Source organism: Centrocercus urophasianus, unplaced genomic scaffold, assembly GCF_019232065.1.
Source record: "Centrocercus urophasianus isolate 14NV4802_14NV808 unplaced genomic scaffold, USGS_Curo_1.0 seq_18, whole genome shotgun sequence".
Classification (NCBI taxonomy): domain Eukaryota; kingdom Metazoa; phylum Chordata; class Aves; order Galliformes; family Phasianidae; genus Centrocercus; species Centrocercus urophasianus.
Genome location: NW_024884733.1, coordinates 14,085,417 through 14,107,584, shown reverse-complemented (window position 1 = coordinate 14,107,584; position 22,168 = coordinate 14,085,417). Strand labels below are relative to the sequence as shown.

Below are 22,168 nucleotides of genomic sequence, written 5' to 3'. Positions count from 1 at the left end.
GTGACAAGTAGGTTAAAAACATCGCTCCAAAAAAACTGCTTTCTAAGTAGCAGTAGTAACAGAGTAACTAGAAAGTTGATCACAGAATTGCCTCATCAGCACAAGTCTCAGTGCAGGGAACATCTTCGTCCCTATCAGTCCGATGCTGCCTATCAGAACTCTACTGGCTACAGCTAACACACATCTTCACTCAGGACAGACAGACCTTAAGAAAGCACCAGTTTCTCAGAGCAGCCACAATTTTAAAACAAACAATAATTAATCTATGGTGTAAGAGCATGTTTGCCTAAAAACATCAAAATCAGTTAAGAGAGATTAATCACTTTAAAACACTATGTGCTAATAATGGCATCGACAGTTCTGTCAGTTTGAGCAAATGCTGTTTTGCACAAACCTCCAAGATTTAAAAGATGTGATTCTCAAACCAGCAGTTTTAAAGCCCAGAAACAGGTCACAAGCCCAAACATCTCAGAACTGTTAAGTCTACCATATATGCCCGGACACTTCGACATATGGTTACTGCAGGATCTGTCTTCTTCCTTTTTGAGGCTCGTTTTATGCCCACTTTGAATCTGTAAGCCCAACCACACGCAGAACAGGTACTACATTCTGTGCCAAAAGCCCTCAGTACTGAATATTCACTTAAGAAAAAACACACAAGAAAAATTTCTTGCACTACCTCTCGCAGTCAAGGTCCTCTGGAAATGAAACAAGAATTAAATAAACAAATTCCAAAATAAAATCCTCTGCACTTTACATTTTCTGTGAATTAAAACATTCGTTTGGAAATGCTGTGAAGACAGCGAGAAACACCTTCTTACCTGACTGCATAGTCAAGTCCATTTTTTGTGGCTGATACATCAATGGACTGTCTTCATTTAATGGAAGAACACATTTCTGAACAAACCTCTTTCTCGCAGTTTGATTATGAATCTTTTGAGAAGAAATACCAGGACTCCTTTCTTCTCCTAACCTTTTATTTTTCAGAAGTTCTATCAGTGTAAGTGACTGATTTTTTTTTTCATTATGTAGTACTGCCTTTGTTTCATCACATTCATTTAGGAAACTCAGCCCTTCTTCCTCTGATGCAGACACAGATATATCTTCAGTCTTTAGGCCATTATGGTATGCTTCGAGAGGTATAACATTCTGAGATAAAAAGTCATCATTTGATGCAAATTTCTGAGCAACAAAGGGTCTGGGAATAACACGGCGACTATTCAAAGCCTTTAGTATTTTTTCATACTTCTCTTCATTTTGCATCATTTCATTCAAAACACAGATCGGAGACTTGTGTGCATCCCACTTGGTTTTGCCAAGCCTCTTCAGGTGTCCTCGCACATGATTTGACAATCCAATTTTAGTATCAAACCAGCCTCCGCAGAGCTGACACGTGTGCTCAGAGGAAGTTTCAGATTTCTCAATTGCTACAAAGAAAATAATTTTCATGTATTTTGACAATTATGTACTGTTAAATATTACAATAGCAAATCACAAGGACGAAGAGAGGCTTTACAACAAAATAAAGCAAGTCTTGCTTAGTGCTCAATTTAGTGCACTTTGTCCCCTCTACACCAAAACTTAAAAAACAACAACAACAACAATAAACAAATTTAAAAAACACATACCTTTTCTAACACGTTTAACAGGAGTTCCTGTTCCAGTTCTTTTAAAATGTTGCATTTTGTCACTTGTTGCTATCTGTTCTGGTGAAACAACATGACGGGCTTCATAGCTTAATCCAGCTCTGTGAAGATGTCCTCTGACGTGGTTGGACAATCCAACACCTGTTTCAAAGGTTGCTGGGCAGTATGGGCAGGACTTCTTTTCAAGTGACAAATCAGTCCAATGGAAAACTGAATTATGCTTTGGCAACGCTGATCCTACATTTTCTAAATTCTGTGCATCATGCAAATCATGCAGGAAGTTACTACTCTCAGCATCTTCATAATACTCAAAATAAAAGCCATCATTCTGCTCATAACTAAGTGAAGATTTATCACCAGCTTCATGATCTTCCATTTTACCTTTGAATATAGGGAATAGGCTTACATGCTCCTGATTAATATCACTGTAAGATTCATCCTCCACAGACCGCGTTGTGTAATCACACAGTTCAGCATTATCCCATGAACTTTCATCCTCTGTTTCATAGCTGTCTTTTTTTTCAGCAGAGTTAAGTCTCTGTAAAACAACAACAGCCATTTTATGCAGAAAATCTGAAAAGCAATCCAAACCATTTCCTGTAAAAGTGCCATCCCTCCTTAACCACTCTCACTACAGCTACATGCTTATTATCTTTATAGCCTTCTGCTCCTTTGCAATTAAGATTACCTGAATCCATGACAAAAAATTATTATGGATGCTACTTGATGGAGAAAATAAATGTAAAGAATTCACAGAGATGGACTCTTAAACGTAAACAGTAAGAATCAGTATATTTTTTAATCATTGTAGTTTTCACATTTAGATCTATATAAATAATTATTGCTTGCTTTGACCCTAGCTCTCTGCTTTGCTGCTTTATGAAAACTTCCTAAGTTTCTGGTCACTGCTATTTCTAATCAAAAGGGTCTTGTCTGGAGAATTTAGATTGCACACACTTACAGATGACTGTGAAACGCTTTTCCGAGCCTTCTGTATCCTGTAGGGTCTCTTGTGAAGTTTTCCGAAGTTACTGGACTGTGAAGTAGAGCCAAATGATCGTTTTACATCTTGTTTTAAAACTGAGTTCTTTGGAAATGTAGAAGATTGTTTTATCAACTGTTTTGTCCTGCTACCAAAATCTAAAGATTCTTCTATTATGCTGCTTTTTCTTTTTTCTAGTCTAAGATGGCTACCAAAGGGATCAATGCAAGATGCTGGATGCAAATATTCCATGTGTTTTTTTAAAATGCTTCTAGCTGAAGTTGTAAATGGACACATCTTACACATGTACGTTGACGACTTCTTTGAGGATCCTAAATATGGATCTTTCATGGATGCCTTCTTCTGTGACTTCCTCTGGGACATGTCACTACCAATAACAGCACACTTGACTACTGCTCCATGAGCAATCCCTCGATGGCATTCAAGTTCATTTTCTGTCACAGCCATGAAATTGCATTCCTCACAGCAATAGTATCTTTTATCTTTTTCATGGGTCTTTGCATGCTGCACAAATGTTTTGGGACAATTGGTACCAAATACACACTGTGGGCACTGTAACCGTGCACTCCTACCCTCATCCTGAAGCTCTTTCAGCTCGCGGATTTCTTCCATCAGTTTCTGTCTTCGTTCTTGGTGAATGATCATGTGTTTAAGAAGTGAATTACGATCCCTAAATGTCCTCCCACATTCCCTACATGCATAGGGCCTGGGGACATTGAGATGTCGGAAATGGCTGTTCCCATCTAAATGGTACATCATATGCCTATGCAGATGTTTTTTCTCCCTAAAATTCACATTGCACTTTGTACAGGGATAAAATGATGGTTCATCGGTACTGAAGGTAGATGGTGATTCAGAATCATTCTGTTCACATTTATTTTTTAAAGTATTGGAAAGAAAAGTGCTAGTGTGAACAGGAGAAGCATCCTCTGCACAGCTACCAGTGGGACTATAAATGAGCTGCTGGATAGCATCAACAGCTTCCAGCTCTTCATCTGTGGACTCAGGCTTTACTTTACTCAACGAGTATTTCTGAGGTTCTACTATTTGTAGCTCCTCATTCTGTTCTAAGAAGTCAACAGTTAGCAGTTTTGACTTACTAGGAATATAAGTAGTATCACCAAAACAGTCTTCAGTATAGCGTGTTATTTTACTAACATCCATTTTTCTTTTTCTCTTTTTTTCTAAACCTACTTTACAGTGAATGGGAGATTTCTCTATTGTTTCTTCATTTGTCATAAGAAACTGTATAAACTCTTTTTGTGGATCCCAGCTGGGTTCACATCCCGATCTGAAACCACCTGTACCTGAGGAAATGCCTGTTAATGCATCAACACAATCGTCTTTTACCAGTAAATTTTTGTCATCCTCACAAACTTCTACTTGGCCTACTAAAGTGCTGTCTACACTATTTCCTACTGATTTCTGTGAGTCACAACCAACTGAAGCAGAGGTAGGTAAATTTTTAATGGAATGAGTCACGTTCTTAGCATGTGCTACATCAGGTAACAAAAATAAAACTTGGTGCTGATTTGAATTTTCTGTTGTACTCTTTGCAGGCAGCTGAAGATCATGAACCACAGTCAAAGTTGAGCAGGAATCTGTATGATGACCTACAGGCTGTCCAGTGGCTAGTGAAACACTGCCTTTATTCATAATGGAAGTTTTTGTTGAGGTGGAGTGTGAAACTGGTCCATTAACAGCAGTTCCTCTAGACAAGATAAAGTTTTCACTAGAAACAGTAGGAGCACCAGCGTGTATAAATAGAGAAGTCTGGCCTCCACTTAAGGCTTTTTCAGATCTGTCCCTGGATAGCTCCTCAGGCAGAGTCAATGTACTGCTTTTCTGAAACAGTGCGTCACTCTCTTGCGATTCAGGAATGCCACCTTCCTCCTCAGATACAAAATCACATAGGATTTCCTCTTCTTCTTCTTTAGCACCAGTAACTTCAGTATTCATCTCTAAATCATCCATGTTGCTGGTCTGTCCATTAAGTACATTTATACTAAAACAAACAAACAGAAAACAACAAAACAAAAAAGAAAGGAATCAGAATCACAGAAATACAAGAATGGCAATTTTAATTTACAATTTTCTCTAGGACCATGCTCCTTCACACTGTAGTCAGAATGTTTTGAATTGAAAAAAATATATTCTAACAAGTTTGAGACATGTTTTAAATCGATCAATAAAGGAACCAAAAACTGTATACTTTTTTTTTTTTTTTTTTGCTAGACTATATTAATAATGATACAGCACTGTCCAGTATTATCTCAGTCCAAAAAAAAAGTTTCAACACTTACATGCAAAAATATGATTGACAAAAATTGTGCAAATGCATTTTACATGTATATTCACTTGAGCATACTGTTTATCCTTAATTCTGTTCTAAAAGTAAAACAAGTAAGGAGTTAAGGTTATCCAGACAGCCACTACAGTCATTTCAGTGATTTTTATATTACTTTTTAAAATGTAATTCCCTTTGAGACCTAAGAAATAAACCAACATAATTTTTGTATATCTCAAGGTATCGCTTCTTTCAAAGCACTTGTATACAGTTGACATAATGATACGCAGGAGCTTGTAGTGCTTTTACTTGGGTATTAATAGAGAATACATCCAACTAGGCCAATTTTGGACATATAACTGCTGCTGCAAACATAGCAAAGGATCAAATTCACTGGAGAAATGAAATGTTTTCCCATTATGTTCTTAAAAAAGCACTCTCCTTGCTTTCAGACAAATACACAAAACAGATCCTGCTGATGTTCCGAGCCCATTTAAAATGGTAATCAAATAAAACAGATTTTCTTAAAGGTGGAAAAAAATAATCAGTTAAAAAAATATTTAGTTAGGATTTATCTACCTAATGAAATCACCATGTCGAATTCAGTGTATGACAGAGAATATTACAAATTAATTCTTCACATGTGTTAAGTACGCCTTTCCATAAGCAACATTCATTTACACACAATCTACCCAATGCTTACTGAGCACAAGGAAGCTTTCTACATATGGGTCTCGAGAACACAATAAGTGTAAGGCATTACAACATCCACCTCGGAGATGGAAACATTTACCTCTTTTACAGAAAACACATTTTTACCCTTGAATTGTACTTTCATATTTTAGGGGATTTGTGTCTGCCATCGCATGCTTAATTTCAGACATTAATCAACATTTTGAATAAAGAATCCTATTGAATGGAGTCATTACCTAGACTCTTCAAATTACGGTGTTATAACTCACGACAAATGTCCATGGCTCCTTGCAGTGGTCCTTCATCAAAATCAAGGAAGACCACGCTTGACATCCTTTTTTCCTAAGGATACAAAATATGCTGTTTAAAGGGCACCAATTTCATCTTCATACATCACACACCAAAATTAATTCAGAACTATTAGTTTTTCCAATTCAACATCATGATAGCCAGCCATGTAATTCACAGCTAGCCAGAGCCTCATGAAATTCTGTGCTCTTCAAATCAGTAAACTGACAAAATAATCTAATCTCCTTAAAGTTTCTAAATAACAAACCTCAGTATACTGCATTTTTTTCTTAACCATTTTGAAGAAAAATAAACCGTATAGGGAGTACAAATAAAGTGAAAAAAAACTTTTTACAGGAAGAAGTTCAAAAAGTGTTTTCTTTGCTACCCAGTTAGTGATCTACTCAATTTAGCAATGCTGCTGTACTCACATCAGCTCAGTAACAAATGCCCAATGCACACGAAATGATTCTATTTATTAGGGTACTTGAATGTCCTAATGTTCTAGATGCTCCAGATATGTGTCTTCATTTTGTAATTTCTGAGTTTCTTTGCTCTTTTCAGATGAGCCAGTTTCTACACAACACGAACTTCCAATAACACCATATTTACGGTATCATCCTTAAATGGTGATAACGCACTACGCAGCAGGAGTCTTTACAACATAAACACAAGTTAGAGAAGGGTACTACAAACATGCACTACAAAATCAGTAGTGTAAAAAAAAATCAAATTAAAGAGGGAAAAGCTCCAAAGACACAGGACTGCTCAAATAATTTTATAAGTGGAAGCATAAGCTCCATTTAATAATTAACAGCAGACTCTAAAACGTTCCAAGAAAGTTTAGAAGAAATCCAGTAAGTTAGCTTTTCCTAAAAGTCGTGCATTTTCTTCATTTTGTTACTGCAGATGTAGACAAGTGCATGCTCAGTCAATTTCAGAGCCTACATTAGCTTTTCTCAACAGGAAGCAATGTTGCTAACAAAGTGGTAAATTCAGTGTTAATGAGTGGCTTCACTGTTACCACCTCTGAGGTAAAACCTTCCACGTTCCAAGTTCCACCCATCTGTTGTGGTGTTAGGGGTTCAGAGGAAGAACAGACGCTTCCCATTTAAAGCAACCCCACTGGTACCCCCCAAACAGCAGGGAGGCTGTCTGAGAACACGGAGATTGCAGCCCTCATTATCAAATGGCTCCTGAAAACTTTTCACAGGTTTACAGGGTGAAGGAAAAATCATGTTGCTCCATACACAAAAACTGTGTGCAATATTGTTAAAACCTGAGTTAAAACAAGGAGGAGAGGGCACAATACAACCACCTCAATCTTCAGGACTACCATGAACAACATCCAAAACATCACATCGTGCAACCTCAAAAGAGACTCCCTTCTGTACTGTGTATTTATGGAGATTGTGAACTATTCCATATGGATCTGATTAGAAGACATCTATGGTAATACAGCAGTCCCTACAGATTTCAGGCTTTGAATTAAGCCTTAGCTGCTTATCATATCGATAATATTGCTGTGTTACATTTTAATAATTTTCTGCTAATTATCACATTTTTCCAGCTATTGGGGTGGTACAATTCACTATTAGGTGTGCAGGACAACAACAAGGAAGTTAGCATTTTTAACAGTGTATTTAAAAAAAACATAAAAGATATTCTTAGATTTGTGAGTATTGTGATAATAGGGAGCCAAAATGCAGTACTGTACATGTAGGAATCTGCTCAATAACAACGATGCCACACAATGCCATTACTTTTGAGAAGAACATTGCTATTATTTCACTTGTGCCATTGAGGAAGCACAATATCCAGACTGAAATGCTACATAATCCTGAACTGCTTGGAAAAAACAGAAAATCAATCATTGAAACAACAAAGATTTAACAAAGAGTACACAATAATCTTTGCATATTTCCATATAGTTTTATAGCTTTCTACACCACATTCAAAACACACATTGTACCAGTTCTGTCAAAATATATGGTAATTAATCCTTAGAGTACTTGAAACGTAAACACTGAGATTAAACTTCAGATTTAATATTGCAAATAGTGCTTGCCACATCCACTACCAGGGCAAAGCAGTTAATTTTTTATTTAGAAACATTCACACAGAAGATGCGTGCAAAACAGCAGAGCACAGAAAGCCTACACAAACACCACAATTCTAGGCTCATACCTTGGAAACTTCAAAATTCTATTCAATCATTTTAGGTAAACTTAGAACAAATGAAGCATGGTTAACAGTGTTGTTCCTGACTTAGGTGACCCACTGTTTATTACAGTGGCATTATTCCATTTTCAAAAGTAGAAAATGACCAATTATTTAGCCAACTAAGCCCAATTCCAACTGATTTAATTAAGTAATTTTAAATATACATTTTTGCTTTCTAAATACTATTTTTAATCATAAAATATCAGTTTCAAATCATAATTAGTTCTGCAGATATGAATGCCTGTGGCCAGATACTGTAAGCATTAAAAGAGTGTAAGGTCAGATCTGTCTTCAAGCTGACAGATCATCATTTAAATGCCTTAAGCTAATCTTGTAGTCACAAAAATCTCGAACATCAGTATTTTTGCAAACTCTCAGCACTTGCTATAACACCCTGACTACACTACATCTTGAGGTTACTGCAGAAGAAATGAGGTGATAATTGCATATTAACATAATTATTCGGTAATCCCTCTCAGCAAGCTTCCCAGGTCACTCAGTAATTCAGATTAGATGCAACCTTCCTGTCATCAAACCTATGCTGTCCACTTTCTGTTCATTAAGAATTCTTTTTGATAGGAATCTACTTAATTCCATTGTTCTATGTACATTATTAATTGTATTTATTACAAGTAGGTTTACGACATTTCCAAGCTCCTATTTCATAATGACAACCCTAACTACATAGCAGTGTCACACACCAAATTGCAGTGCCTTCCACAACACTAGTTCATTAAAGCTTACACTGCAATGCTAAGCGCATTCCGATGTTGTCTACGAGCAGATACAGCTAGAGCTTTCTCCATTTGTTACAACAATGCTGTTTTACAAGCATTTACAACAGACTGGAAAGGATACTGCAGGTGAAAAATTAAGTCAGAAAAACATGGCTGAGATTGAGAAAAGCGTTAAGCGTCTCTGTGTTTTGATACCAAGTTTCTCACCAAATTCATAAATATAAACCAGCGAGCTAAAAGCACAGAGTCACTATTAAGTATCACAGTGACTTAAGAGTCATCTCCTAAATGGGTTGAATTTACTCACTAAATTAACTGAACAAACACACTATTTATACAGTGCTACAACAAAGGCAAAACTGAACTTGTCCTGCACCAAGTAACTAGCCATAAATCCAGATCTTTAAGCCACATCCATGAATAACCAAGGTACTTGAGATTATTCAAATATTCAAGAGATAGTAAAGGTGTTGCAGGCTTTTACTGATTCCATTAACATTTATTATTCCTTCAAGACTTGGTTATTAAAACAGAAAAAAAACAACAGATGTCATCACTTTTATCCAGCAGCACTGCTGAAATAAATCTTTCTGGAATGACAACTGATGGAACCAAAGTCACAGATTTCCAAACAGCTGACTAAAGAACTTTAAGCACACCATGGCACCAGGTTAAGGCAGAGAGGATCCCTGTTTTCCCTCACTATGCAGTCCATTCCTTTACTAACTTGATCATGGCCCACTGACAAGTACTGAGCTTCCATCGAAAGTGAAATGTTTGTAACACCTGGAAAACGAAGACTCATGCAGAACAGGAAGAAATTGTATAAATGGTAATTGTATAAATTGTAGATATCAACAGGAGGGGATGAGAAAGCCAAAAACCTTGCTTCCCAAATAGCCAAGTGTATAAGCATAACCTCATCACAACTTTATGAAGAAAAAAATCATCTTATTTGGAGGGCATCTGGGCAATACTTCACAATGCTTTAGCCTCTTCCATATAACAGTGCACACACTTCACACCTACTGAGTATGGGGTGCTATCTAGCAGTAATAATACTCTAAGATGATAAAATGATGGTATTTTAAACATCAGAATAGAATACCTACTAATAGTTTTCCTCCATCCATTCTTAAAATCTCTCCTGATCCACCACCCAGATGAAAACAGGACCACAAAGCCTGATGACCACAGAACAAACCAGTGATTCACTTTGCCTTTGCCAAGCTTGTTTGCAGATTCAGCCATTGAAAACACATTCAGTTCTCCAGCACAGACAGACTACTAACTCATAAACTGCCTCACTGAGCTCTGAAATAAATTCATTTGAACATTTCTGGGAATTTTTAACTCCTGCAGTGAACAGAGAGCTTGCTTAGCATGCACTGCCCTGCACCACCAGTACTGCCCTCTCACACCTCTACACACAGGTGTGTGGTCAGTAACATAACTACAGCCTGAGCAGCTCCACTGAGAACTAAACAAATTCTGATGTGCAGCTGGCTATGCGAAAGCCCAAACATTGGAAAGGCCCCATAACTAGTTGGGTTCCCATATTAAGAGTGATTTTTTCAAAACAGTAAGAAAATTCACTGATGCGACACTATGAAAAATCCAGAAGTTACTGCAATGGACAGGGATCCCAATGACTACAATACTACAAATGTTTAATTTTAATTTTAATTTTTTTTTAATTTTAAAACTGCAAAGATTGCTCCCAATTCCTTAAAAAGGCGGCAAGAAGTAGGTAAACCAAATTTGAAAATTTTCACCAAGTTGTCCTATTTCTTTATGAAAAGCTGACCAAAGAGAAACTTACACAGGAGTCTTTTATAATTACACAGGCTAGCAGAAGATCAACACAACTAGGGGAGGAAAAAAAGAAAAAATAAATGCAACTGTCATTGCTCAGCAATGGAAAATTCACCATTAGTAGCCACCAGCAACACAACTTTACCAAAACTTTACCTGTATTTCAAAAACAAACAAACAAACAAAAAACAAATCCAAAGCATTTCCAATGCAGAATATTGGAAAGTAAGAAATCGTTTCTCAAAAGTATTTTATTTACTAATTTGAAGTTTTAGGACTCAGAATTCTCTAAGCAACAAAAAGACATCAAGTCTACAGAATCTTTAAACCTAAAGACTTCCCTTCTGTCTAAACAAACGATTAAGTTCAGATCTCCCAGGAAAAGCGAGACAGCATTTCTACTGGTCTATCAACTTACAAAAAAAAAAGTCTGTCCTTCCAGTAAGGTGATACTCAGGAACACCAAACTTGAAGCACACTTATATTCTAAAAGTTAGCTGGAAATTTGTAGCTAACAAAACAGCTCCTTTGAAAGCCATGTGTTCGATAGTTAGAAAAAATACCAGAGTTTTATAAACATGATTTTTGGTCTAGAATGTGTAAGAGTGATACTGAAACATCTCACATCTGCAAGACAACAGTTCACAACCAGAGCAAGACTGTCTTACAATTCAGAAATGGTAGAATAGAATGCTGTTACTGCCACCAACCATTCTTAATCTTACTTCTCCAATATTGATTTCCTTGGGAAAATATACCAATTTGTCGCAAAGGAGTACATCACACTAAAATCCAATGCTAAAATCAATAAAATAAATGAAAATACAATTTAAGTGTCAAAAGAATCAGATGTAGAACTTTCAAAAATATTTTTCTAGCTTTAAGAGCTCCTGCAGCCATTTAAGATGATCTCATTGGCAAAGACTTTTCAAAGTGAACTGCATACTGCCAAAAGATGCCTAGCCTGTACAAAACCAAGCCTTTGAATCTTCAATGGAAACCTCAAACGGAGGAAGACACAGATGAGGTAATACCTAACAGCACACCAGGAGTGCACACAGAACTTCTAAAACTACAGACTTATTGTGGTGCGATAATACTTACTATTTCACCACAAAACTGTTGCCCTCCATAGCTTTACATGCACAGATAAATTACTGTGGTCAGATGGCAGTGCGGGTTCCCTGCTGCGGTTGGAGGAATGCTGCTGGCAGGTTGAAGGAGGTGATCCTTCTCCTCCAACTCAGCCCTGGCAAGGCCACATCTGGAGTTCTGGGATTTGCAGCACAGGAGAGACCTGAAGCTACTACGGAGTCTCCTGAAAGGCCACTGGGACAACTAAGAGACTGGAGCATCTCATATGAAGAAATGCTGACAGCAGTGGGACTGCTTAGCATAGAGAAGAGTTGGAGACAGATCTCATCCATATGTGCAAACATCTGAAGGAAGAGTGCAAAAAGGGCAGTACTGGACTCAGTGCTGCCCACTCTTCAGTGGTGTCCAGGGATAGGAAGCACAGATAGGAACATGTGAGTTTCCACCTGAAGAGGGCATATTCTCAAGCTAGGCAGAACAGACAGCAGAACTGTACTCTGATATCCCTCTCTTGCAGTATTGCTGTTTTCCAGAGTTCTCTCACTAAATAATCTCATTATTCTCAAATTTATAAACATGCACTTTCCTAGTTCTATCTCATCTTTTATTAACAGTTCTATTACTTAGAATTTGCCACGATTATTACTTTTTCACAGGATGAACCCTTCTTCCAGCTCACAATTTGCTTAGATTCCTTTTTGTCATACCACAGAGGGGCCTAAGGAAGCTGGATTCTCAGTGTCAGCTTTCCAGACAATGTAAGGAAAGTATTTCTCCATCATGAAAACTAGTTCCATCAGTTATGACTATAGTCACAGCAAGTGAAGAATTTCATATAGAGAACATGCTTAAGAAAGTACATGCATTCTTATGGGCTCTAGCACCACTACTAGAGTTCTTGTAAAGGGAAAAAAAACACAAAACAAAAGCTTTGCTGTCATTGCAGAAGATTTCAGCTTGCATTACTTGGTTACATATTGGAATTATGCCTTTCTTAGCCAATTTAAATAACTCCTGCCTTCCTCCACATCCCTTCTTTCAGTTTATTAACGATTTCCTTACCTAGTTTAACAGCTTGGCACACTTACAGCTGAACTGGCACAACTGACAGGCAGGAACTAAGAGTAAGGGCCATGAACTCATCAAATGGGGGAATTCTTTCCTAATGTTTTTAATCAATAAATAAATGTAACAGTGCAGAGAAAATTTTTTTCAAGGCAAGAAAGAAGTTCTGTCATTCCCTTATTTGCCTGCAACAGATAACACTATGAAGAACGCTACCGTGAAACTAATGTTATCTTTTAAAATCACTTGAAGTATACTATTCAATCTAAGTAGAACACTACAAGTAAATGCTATGATAATAATTCAGCTGAGGAACATTAAATAATACATCTTCTGAGAATACTATTATCATGAGAAATTATCTTAAAATACATATATATGATAGCTAGATTTTCCACAGAGACATACAAAAGCAAATCCTTTCAGTAGGTTAAATAAGAAGCCTCTTCACTTCTGAAGTGCATCAGAACTTCTAGAAAATTTAAAACAAGGCTGCTCCTCTTCAAATTGGAGCTCTGTGGAACCAAGGCATTCATCTGTTCAGAAAAAAGTCCTTCTGAAGCCAAGTAGTGCCACCAAGTGGTGGTGAGATTCCGTATGCAAATGTAGTGACTCCACGTGTAGATCCCTCAGAACTAAAAACGTTCCCCAGCCATCAAGTGAGTGACTGAAGGCGTACTAAGAAAAAGACTTCAAACTAATCCAAGCAGAACTACGTATTTTTAGTAGTCAAATCCAAAACTGACTTTCAATTTAAAAGAAAATGCTTCCCTACAATTAGGTGTTTTTGTTCAGACACCTTTTGTGAGCAGTAGCTGAAGAACTCTTTCTTCCACTACAAATACAGTAGGGATCAGCAAACTGACTAATTATGTTTGTCATAACCCTATGCAAATCTCCAGTGATTACAACTGCACAGTCACATAGGCTTACTCTCACTGTATTTCAAAACTCAGCATGTAGAGATCACAACCAGACTAGGAAGGGCTTTAGAAATCAGGTTCATCTGACTATTTTTGACAGAAATATTTCTCAAATTCATCAGCTGTATGCTGTTAGTCAGCAGTGCCTGCTATTCCTGGGATGGCACTCCTAAAGATCAGAGCTGAGAATGTGCACAGCACTGCCACACATCTGCAGTGCAACCTTTTTTTTTTTTTTTTTTTTTTTAATAGAAGACATTAAAACAGTTTAACTCAATTTTATGGAAATGTATCTTAGAACATGACACACTCTCCAACTTTGGGAAAAATTCTGACCACACTTCCCATTACAACAGAAAAAAAGTAGTATCTTTTCTCTCTTCAGCATGTTCTGAGAGGTATGCAGCAATTCATTATGCTTTTTACTTTCTTTGACTGACAATCATTTGCTGTACGTATTTCAGTAGTATCACAAATTCTAAGATTGTACCTCCTGCTGATGTAGAGACCTCCTAAAGCATGCTGTATTTCCCAATTACTACAAGGCTTCCTCAAATTAACACTCTACTTTTACTCACCTACTTTACAACTCTAGAGTAATAAATGACATTCAGTGGCATCCACTGATCATCAACAGCAAACTGGTTCTGATCAACAAAGACGACATTTATCTTAATAAAATACATTCATTGTTGTTAAATAGTTTCTTACTTGTGTACATTTAACTGGCAATAAGTTATTTGATTTCCCTAAAGTCAAGATATCTTACTATTTGCAATTAGAAAGCAAAAACCCAAATTCATTACTCCCAAAGAAAACCTGTATAGAAGGTACTTTCCATCATCAGGAACTAAATTCCTGTCAAGAGCATAAGATGTTTGAGTGAATCATTACACCACATTTTCAACTACTGCTTTAGGTGACATAAGCTTACACGAAAGGCCAAATCTGCATCAAGCTGTGCAATTTGAATTCGTTGGTCAGAAGTCTACAAGATGCTGCAGTCACTCATGAGTGGAGACAGAAGACATAGCCAAGTACAGGTGGTTTGCCTATTTCTGTCAGAGCCTCAAGATCTCCTCCAAGCAGTAGCAGTACCAATCAAACATCGCTATACTGTTTCCATTTTTTCTGTCCTCTTGTTGTGCACACACTAGGACCTCCCTCTCACCTGTTCAAAATATTGAGCTGAATTTAAGATGGTAGTCAGCAGCAAGGAGAAAACTTGAGAATCCAGATCTTACTTGCTAAAGCCCCCATGTCCAACTATCAAGACCCATCTCCACAATAATGAGAATTTACTGGACCTGGGATCTTACCTAAAGATACTTGAGAAGGAATCAAGCTAAAACAGATGAAAGCAAACTGCTCTTAGGTGTATTTAATGTAACTTAATAGGGAATAAATTAATTAATCAAAGTATTACTGCTGTAAAACATGAAGTAATGTGAAAAGAAACAAAATCCGTGTTTAACTAAATCTTTCGTCCCAAAAAATTAGAGGGGGTAAGAGGAGCATGCCAAGAAATGCTTAAGCTCCTAAACTGACAGTCTGCAACTGCAAATGGACATCCAGATTCTACAGTAGATTTTCATATACTTTTGTTTACAAATAGCTCCACAAAGAGTTTCTTCCTAAGAACAGGACAGGGAAAAAAAAAATAATTTCTTAATTAAGAAATTGAAATACCATTCTGGTAGCCGGCCAGATTTCCCACATGGTTATTTATTAATAAAATAAGTGGAAGTTTAACACACTCCTTTCACAATGCAAAGTACATTTTCAATACTTAGAAAGCAGGCAGATAATATGTAGAGAATGAAATCCATCTTAAGTACTCATAATTCTGGTTCTCGTCAGCTAACAGAATGCCACAATAGCTTTTTGACTACAACAGTTTGCAGAATAAAAGCAACCATAACTGTTGTCATAAGTTTAGCTACCAGGGGAAGAGGAAGGGTGTTCCTCTTTTGGTATCACAGCACTGCATACCTAAATTTCAGCAATCAAGATTCAAGCTGCAATACAATTCATTTTTTCACTGACTGCTTTTCTTAGCTTAGCAGTATGTGTTAATGGATTCAAGCAATCTGGGAAAAAAATTCCACATACCTTTGTTTGTTTTTTTTGCATTAAGCTCTGAGATCCACTTCCACATTAAAACAAACCTGCAAAATAAAACATGAATTTAACACAAACCTAGAGAAATCTATATGTATTCTAGGTTGGAAACATCAAAATTCGAGTGATTTTCTCTCAAACACATCAAGAAGCCATATAAATATATATGTGCTATTAAACTAAGAAGAGGGGGAAAAAGTTGCATAGCAAGAGAAGTTCTGCATTTTCAGCTAGTGCTTTCAAACTCAGCTATTTTATGTTCCTTTAACAGTGAATGAAGCACAGAGAATAAATGGTCAGAAATAAAAGTTTTTTCTGACCTTTTTCATAAAAACTATCAAAGTACCTGAAATTAAGTGTTGGAAGGTTTAAAATACAGGGTCTCATCAGTTCATTTTTCCTTTGAAAAAGTTAACTATAATTTAAAGGCTAATTGGCCTATTTTAAAATCATAGCCTGCTCTGCTTTCGTATAGGTTGATTAATACCAGATTAACTAATCATTTTTCAGTTTTGCTTACAAATCTTCAAAAGAACTTCATAAGGAAACTTTTCACTTCCTAGTTGGAGGTACCAGACTACAGGACATTTGGAAGAGACTGAAAATTATTGAAGCTGTACAAAACAAGAACGGATCAAAATACAGCATCTCTGTAAAACTGGTTTACTACCAGTGAAGACAAGGAGAATACAGCTTTATAGCACAAGACACTCATATCAAGACAAAACTCATGAATCCGTCACCAGAATTAATCTGGAAAGAGATACGTGTCCTCACATACTGCCCAGGACTCCTTTCCTAACTTGGTTCACATGCAGCAGGTCTTTTGAATCTTAGTTCCCCAGTCAGCCTCTGTCGCAAAGCCATCTGTCTGAAATACAAAGGCAGAGAGTAGGGAAAGACACCTCTGCCAAGTCTTTGTAGGCACTATAACCCATCACAAGACAAGTCTCCAAGCTCCTTCCACGAGCCACAGGATCATTTCCTGATTACCACATAAAACTACAACCTTTCTGCCACATTACTGAAAAGCTGCATTCCTTTCTCAATTACATCATACTTCCCTCCCCCTCCACAAATAATGATGATTTAAAATATCAAGTTTATAAAGAGACAATCCCTGTGCCTACAGAAGCAAAAGAATTTTTTTCAAAAAGCAGTGAACCTCCACTAGATGCAACAGAAGACTCAACAGCAATTGTAGTTAAAAACTCACAAAATATACCTTCCATGGACGATGTGCCAGAGCACCTTTCAGAAAAGGGGAAGAAGGTCTATGCAGCCTAACACTTCTGAGCACTAGGATTAGCACTAAAACAGACATCTCAGTAAGCCTGTGCAATTTGGTTGGCGAAAGCCAGGCCCAACCTAACATATCTTCCACAGCAAGCAATTTTTCAATATAATGACCCAGCCACTCTGCAAACTCATCTCACCACTGCAACAATCCTCTTATCTTTTGAAAACTGCAACTGGCCCAACACTAGCAAAAACTGCCCTCCGCACAGTTTCCATCGTTTCTTATTCAACTGCACAGCATCTCTGCACCGCAGGACCAAGCTGGACATAGCAATCCAGCAGGCAGAGCCTATGCTGCGCTGCTGCAGCCTTGGCACAGCAACACCTTACATTAGACCAAGTGCTTCAGATGGCTGCATAAAATAGCAAACCTATACTGCCTACCTGGAGAAGATCCACGCCTTTGAAAAAGCTCCAATACAAGTATTCTTGGATATAACTACTTTTTTGGCTCACAGGGAGCTCTTAGAGTACACTGGGAAAAAAGTGAGGTTATCCTCTATCTACATCTGGCACAGAGGGAAAAAGAGGGAAGAGAGAAAACAGACCACCACAGTCAGGATACTGTCCAGCTGAGAGGGTGGTGCCACAAGTTTCACCAGCAAGCAAACTGCAGAAGGACCGACGGGCTGGCTACCACAGCCTGCTGCAGTTCTCCAGGCTCTTAACTCCCCTGTTAAGGATTTAGTAACCACTGCACTCAGAGCCGCGCCACACGGCCAACACTGCAGCAGCACACACGTCTTGCGGTGGGACTCATAAGCTGATGACTGACAGCACTGAGACTCACCACGCTTAAAGCAACCAAACCTGCACTGCCCAGCCAACACTTCCCCATCGAAGGTCCTTCTGCTGTCAAGGAGGATTCCTCTCGCTATAGCACACACAGCCCAATCTTAACAGCTACTTCTCATTTCAAGGCTGTTGACATTTGAAATAACTGAGCACCCAGAATTCTTTCCCCGCAGATCCAAGAGAGGTAGTTCCCCAGGGCTCCTGAGGGAAAGACAAAATCACAAATGTTTTACTCTGATTTTTCCTGTCTTAATTCTCATAATCAGGAAAGCAGCTGTAAAGAAAGTCTCTCTACCACCAGGTAACAAAGATAAGGCCCAAGGGAACTCAGTAAGAATAGAGTTCTCACCTCGAAGCCTCACCAAGGAGGGAAGTGGGTCACAGCAGTGAAGTGGCCACCGCAGGAAGCTGTGCTTCTGACCACTGATTTGCTGCCAGCCTGTTCTGTAAGGGATGAGAACAGGCAGCACGAAGCACACAGCACAAGCAGAGATGGACAATGCCTCACAGGCACCCCAATAATACCGAAGAAAAACAGGCAGACTTCAATGTCCAAAAGCACAAGCAGATCCCACTAATCAGTGAATATGAGCTAATGCTGGTGCACTGCCAGCGCTCATCACCTAAACCAGCGGAAAAAACAACCAACAACAGAAACAGCGTATCAGTGCTGCTGCCGTTCATACACAGTATCAAACAGCCCAAAGCAGGCACAAGAAGCTCTCCAGTGCATACACAGCGATCAAGACATGTACATGGATACTACCCAGGCAAGAACAGTCACTCCAGCATGGGTGAGCTGCAGAGAGACAGAAATTCTCAAAAAGTATCTTAGGAATAACTTAAAAATACACAAGCTACAAAATTGTTAGAGATGACCATGCTATAGCCACTAAAAAACTCAAATCTTTATGACTAGCTGGAGAACAGCTATAAAAGCTTCCTTAGTATTGCTTTCAAAAGCAAACAGCTACAGCTGCTACTTCAAAATTCAGGTACATAAAGAACAATTAAGGCAACCACTTCCCCATCTGTAAGTAGAACAGAAAATATTGTACCTATGACTCCTGCACTGAACTCACAGTCATTCATGATACATAGTGTATATTAAGATAATTCACCTGAGTTTAAATCTGATTTACTTCACAAAATTTGCCCAATTTCTCCTCTGGTCATTAAAATTACATTTTATTTTAAGACTAAATACATTTCTGTCCACTTTCTGTTTAAGTTAGTAGCATCCTGATTTCAATAATGAAGTACCTCCTACAACAGGCCCCTTTCTAGGCAAAGCCTTTGAGAAACACTAGATTGCAAAGGCTGAGGAACACCAGATTGCAAAGGTGTACAAGGAACCTTTACAGTAATCCTGATAAGGCTTTTGATGCACTTATCTACCACTTAGTCCTTAATTTTAACAGAAAAAACCCTATCAGATCCACAACAATAGGTACTTCTACATCTATCTGGGAAAACACCTTTAACTCTTTCCAGCCAGCACCTTCTCCTGGAATAGTTGCAGTATTGAGAGAAGTGCATTTATTTTGTTGTTTTAAAGTAAAAGTTCTAATGTAATAGAAAGCCAGCTTTCTCCTTCACAGCTGATTTTAATTACAGAAGAAGCAAGGAAGACAAAGGAACAAAGGTGAGAATAAGCTGTAGCAACAGCTTTTTTTGGCTGGTATAAGCTGGGGCTGCACAGTTCACTTCAGCAGCTTAATGCAAAAAACACAGCACTGGTATTGCACCTGTGCTCGTAACCTCAAGCACTTCCTGAGATAAAAGAAATGTATTTATTTGGTTGAGAGTGACAGATACATTCATCAGGACACCAGCGTCCCAGCACTAAGATCTGTCAAACTGAAACACGGCAGAGAGAAGGTGCAGTGAAAAGGCAGAAGTTTCCTTTTACCATCTGATGCAGCTCAGGAAGTCTGCAACAAATCCACAGGAATCTAATAGATCTAATGTGGCAGATAAGAAAAAACTCCTCAAGGAACCCAGAAGCAGCTCCCACTACCACTACTACCCACCACTACCAAGAAAAAAATAATTTTAAAAGAAGCCTGATAAAGGGAAGACCTTCACTGCTAGTAGCAAGTGAATCAGTCATTACAGCCGAATACTCACTGAATACAAACCTAGACTGCCCTTTTTTCCAGCAAGTCATCAGAAACAGCATAGTCTGTACAAAATGCAGCTGCTTGCTCTCTGGTAGAAGGGATTTGGATGCTTTTAGATATATGTTAAAACATTCAGTACCCACAAACACAGAACTACCATTCAGTTTATGCTAACATTTATAACTGTTAACAGTTTATGTTAACAGCCCTTCAGCATATGTTAAACAATTGACTGAACTTTAACACGTTTTTCTCTAAAACCACAAAATTCATTCCCTTGGAGAATCTGTAGAAGTTATCTCAACCTGTGCTATTCCAACTTTAGCCAACTGAATTACAAATGCCACAATCAATTCTACCAAAGTTAAACTTGTAAAGGAAAAATAACAATCACTGTTTTTGCAATAGTCGCATACAGGTACCGGACTGAAGCCATTATTTCAAAAATTATCCAGAAGTAAAACTAAGCCAAAACCAAACATTAAACAACCTACAAAGAATTACATCCTTTTACTGGAGATGCTTCTGCCTTCAAAGTCTTCACTGACTGAAAGAAATAGCAAGCAAGGGACTGAAAGACAGAAGACTGTCTCCGGCATTTTCCATCTCCTGTTAGATTTTGAGTTATATATGAAAAAACAGTTCAAAAAAAAAAAACAACCCAAAACAACAACCCTTACAGTTCTTCCTTTCACAGTACCCACCACAGTAAAAAGCACATGCACAGTTCCCAAAGCTGTGGTGGGGCTTTCTTGTGGAACTGTTGATCTCATTTTTCTACTGAGAAGAGTTTTGCTTTTTGACAACACCCCATATGGGACGGCAAAGCACTTCAAGGAGAAGTGTGACAGCGCAGGAGTGGAACACAACTGATGATGCTTCAGAGGAAAGCTGTTTCAGTCCAAACAAGCAGATTACAAGTAGATGAACGTAACATCAATTGGACTATCACAGTGGGAAAAAAGTTGTCAGAGAGAATTACCTGAGTCAAGAAAAAAGAGCTAATGTTTTATCATCAGTCAAGTCAAATGACAAATTTAATTACTATTTCAAAAATCTCTACTTCTTAAATAAAGGGGGGGAAAAAAAGGAAAAGCTCTCAGAGGGAAAAATATTCTAGGTAGACTGGGGTTTGGACTAATGAAACAGCTACCAGTTAAAAAGGCTACTTTTCATCTTCATCTCTAAACAGACAGAAGTAGGTGTTTAATGATGTATACAGCAGGCACACAGTCAGATGGAAAGATATCTGCAGAGAACCAAGCGGACAGAAAGCAGATACGTTTAAGAGCTGTCTGCTTTGAACATACATTACCAAGTAAGCAAGTATATAGTAAGCAACAAATTAAAGCATGGTAGAAGCAAACTGAAGCATTAGTTTAAAGAACTTCTGGATCTTAAGAAAGAATATTAATATACTGTTGCTAAAGGTTACTTCCCACTGCAGCTTCCCCATCTGCTAAGGTTAGATGTAATATCCTAAATACTGTTGATATTCAGTCTGTCAATATTCAGCTAAATCAAATGGCACTCCTCACAATGGTAGTTACCATAATACATACAATAAGCTGCAGAGCAACAATTCCCTTTCTTTCTGTAACATTCTACCAGTTTAAACTACAAATCAATACAGTTTGCATAGCAGACATCCGTAAGTTTTCTGTCACCCTTCACTCCATTTGCCTTGACCACACAAACTAGCTTTTGATTTCCTGCCATTATGTACCTTGAACATAACAGCTCCTCTTGAACAGGAAAAGCCTAAAGCAGTGTGACATCATCTCTCTGATTCACTCCACATTACTGACACTGCACATAACCTTGGCATCATCCTTGACACTGAACACTTCTCTCATCATTATACTGTCAGCAGAATCTCTGCAATACATTACCTGTGTGGTAACTACCTCAGCCCTTTAGCTGTGGAACTCCTCCAGTCTCAATTACTGCATATTCCTTTGCTATATCATCACACAAGCTTTATATACACAGCACACATACAGGGACATGAATGCACTCCAGAACACACACACAGTTCATTTCTAAAGTAACAAC

The 22,168-nt window shown here is 37.9% G+C and overlaps 1 protein-coding gene across 2 annotated transcripts in view; it reads right to left on the bottom strand.

The window, feature by feature from the left end:
• Nucleotides 1-22,168, bottom strand: part of ZNF644 (zinc finger protein 644) — a 74,722-nt gene that overhangs the window by 14,451 nt on the left and 38,103 nt on the right. The window contains exons 2-6 of one of the 2 annotated variants that reach the window (XM_042819234.1): nucleotides 15,888-15,943; nucleotides 5,866-5,971; nucleotides 2,608-4,654; nucleotides 1,629-2,184; nucleotides 822-1,427 (exon numbers count right to left, since the gene is read on the bottom strand). In XM_042819234.1, the coding sequence (XP_042675168.1) occupies nucleotides 822-1,427; nucleotides 1,629-2,184; nucleotides 2,608-4,623 (3,178 nt within the window). In that variant the 5' untranslated portion in view covers nucleotides 4,624-4,654; nucleotides 5,866-5,971; nucleotides 15,888-15,943. The remainder of the gene's footprint in view (nucleotides 1-821; nucleotides 1,428-1,628; nucleotides 2,185-2,607; nucleotides 4,655-5,865; nucleotides 5,972-15,887; nucleotides 15,944-22,168) is intronic. The other variant, XM_042819235.1, reaches the window with a different exon arrangement.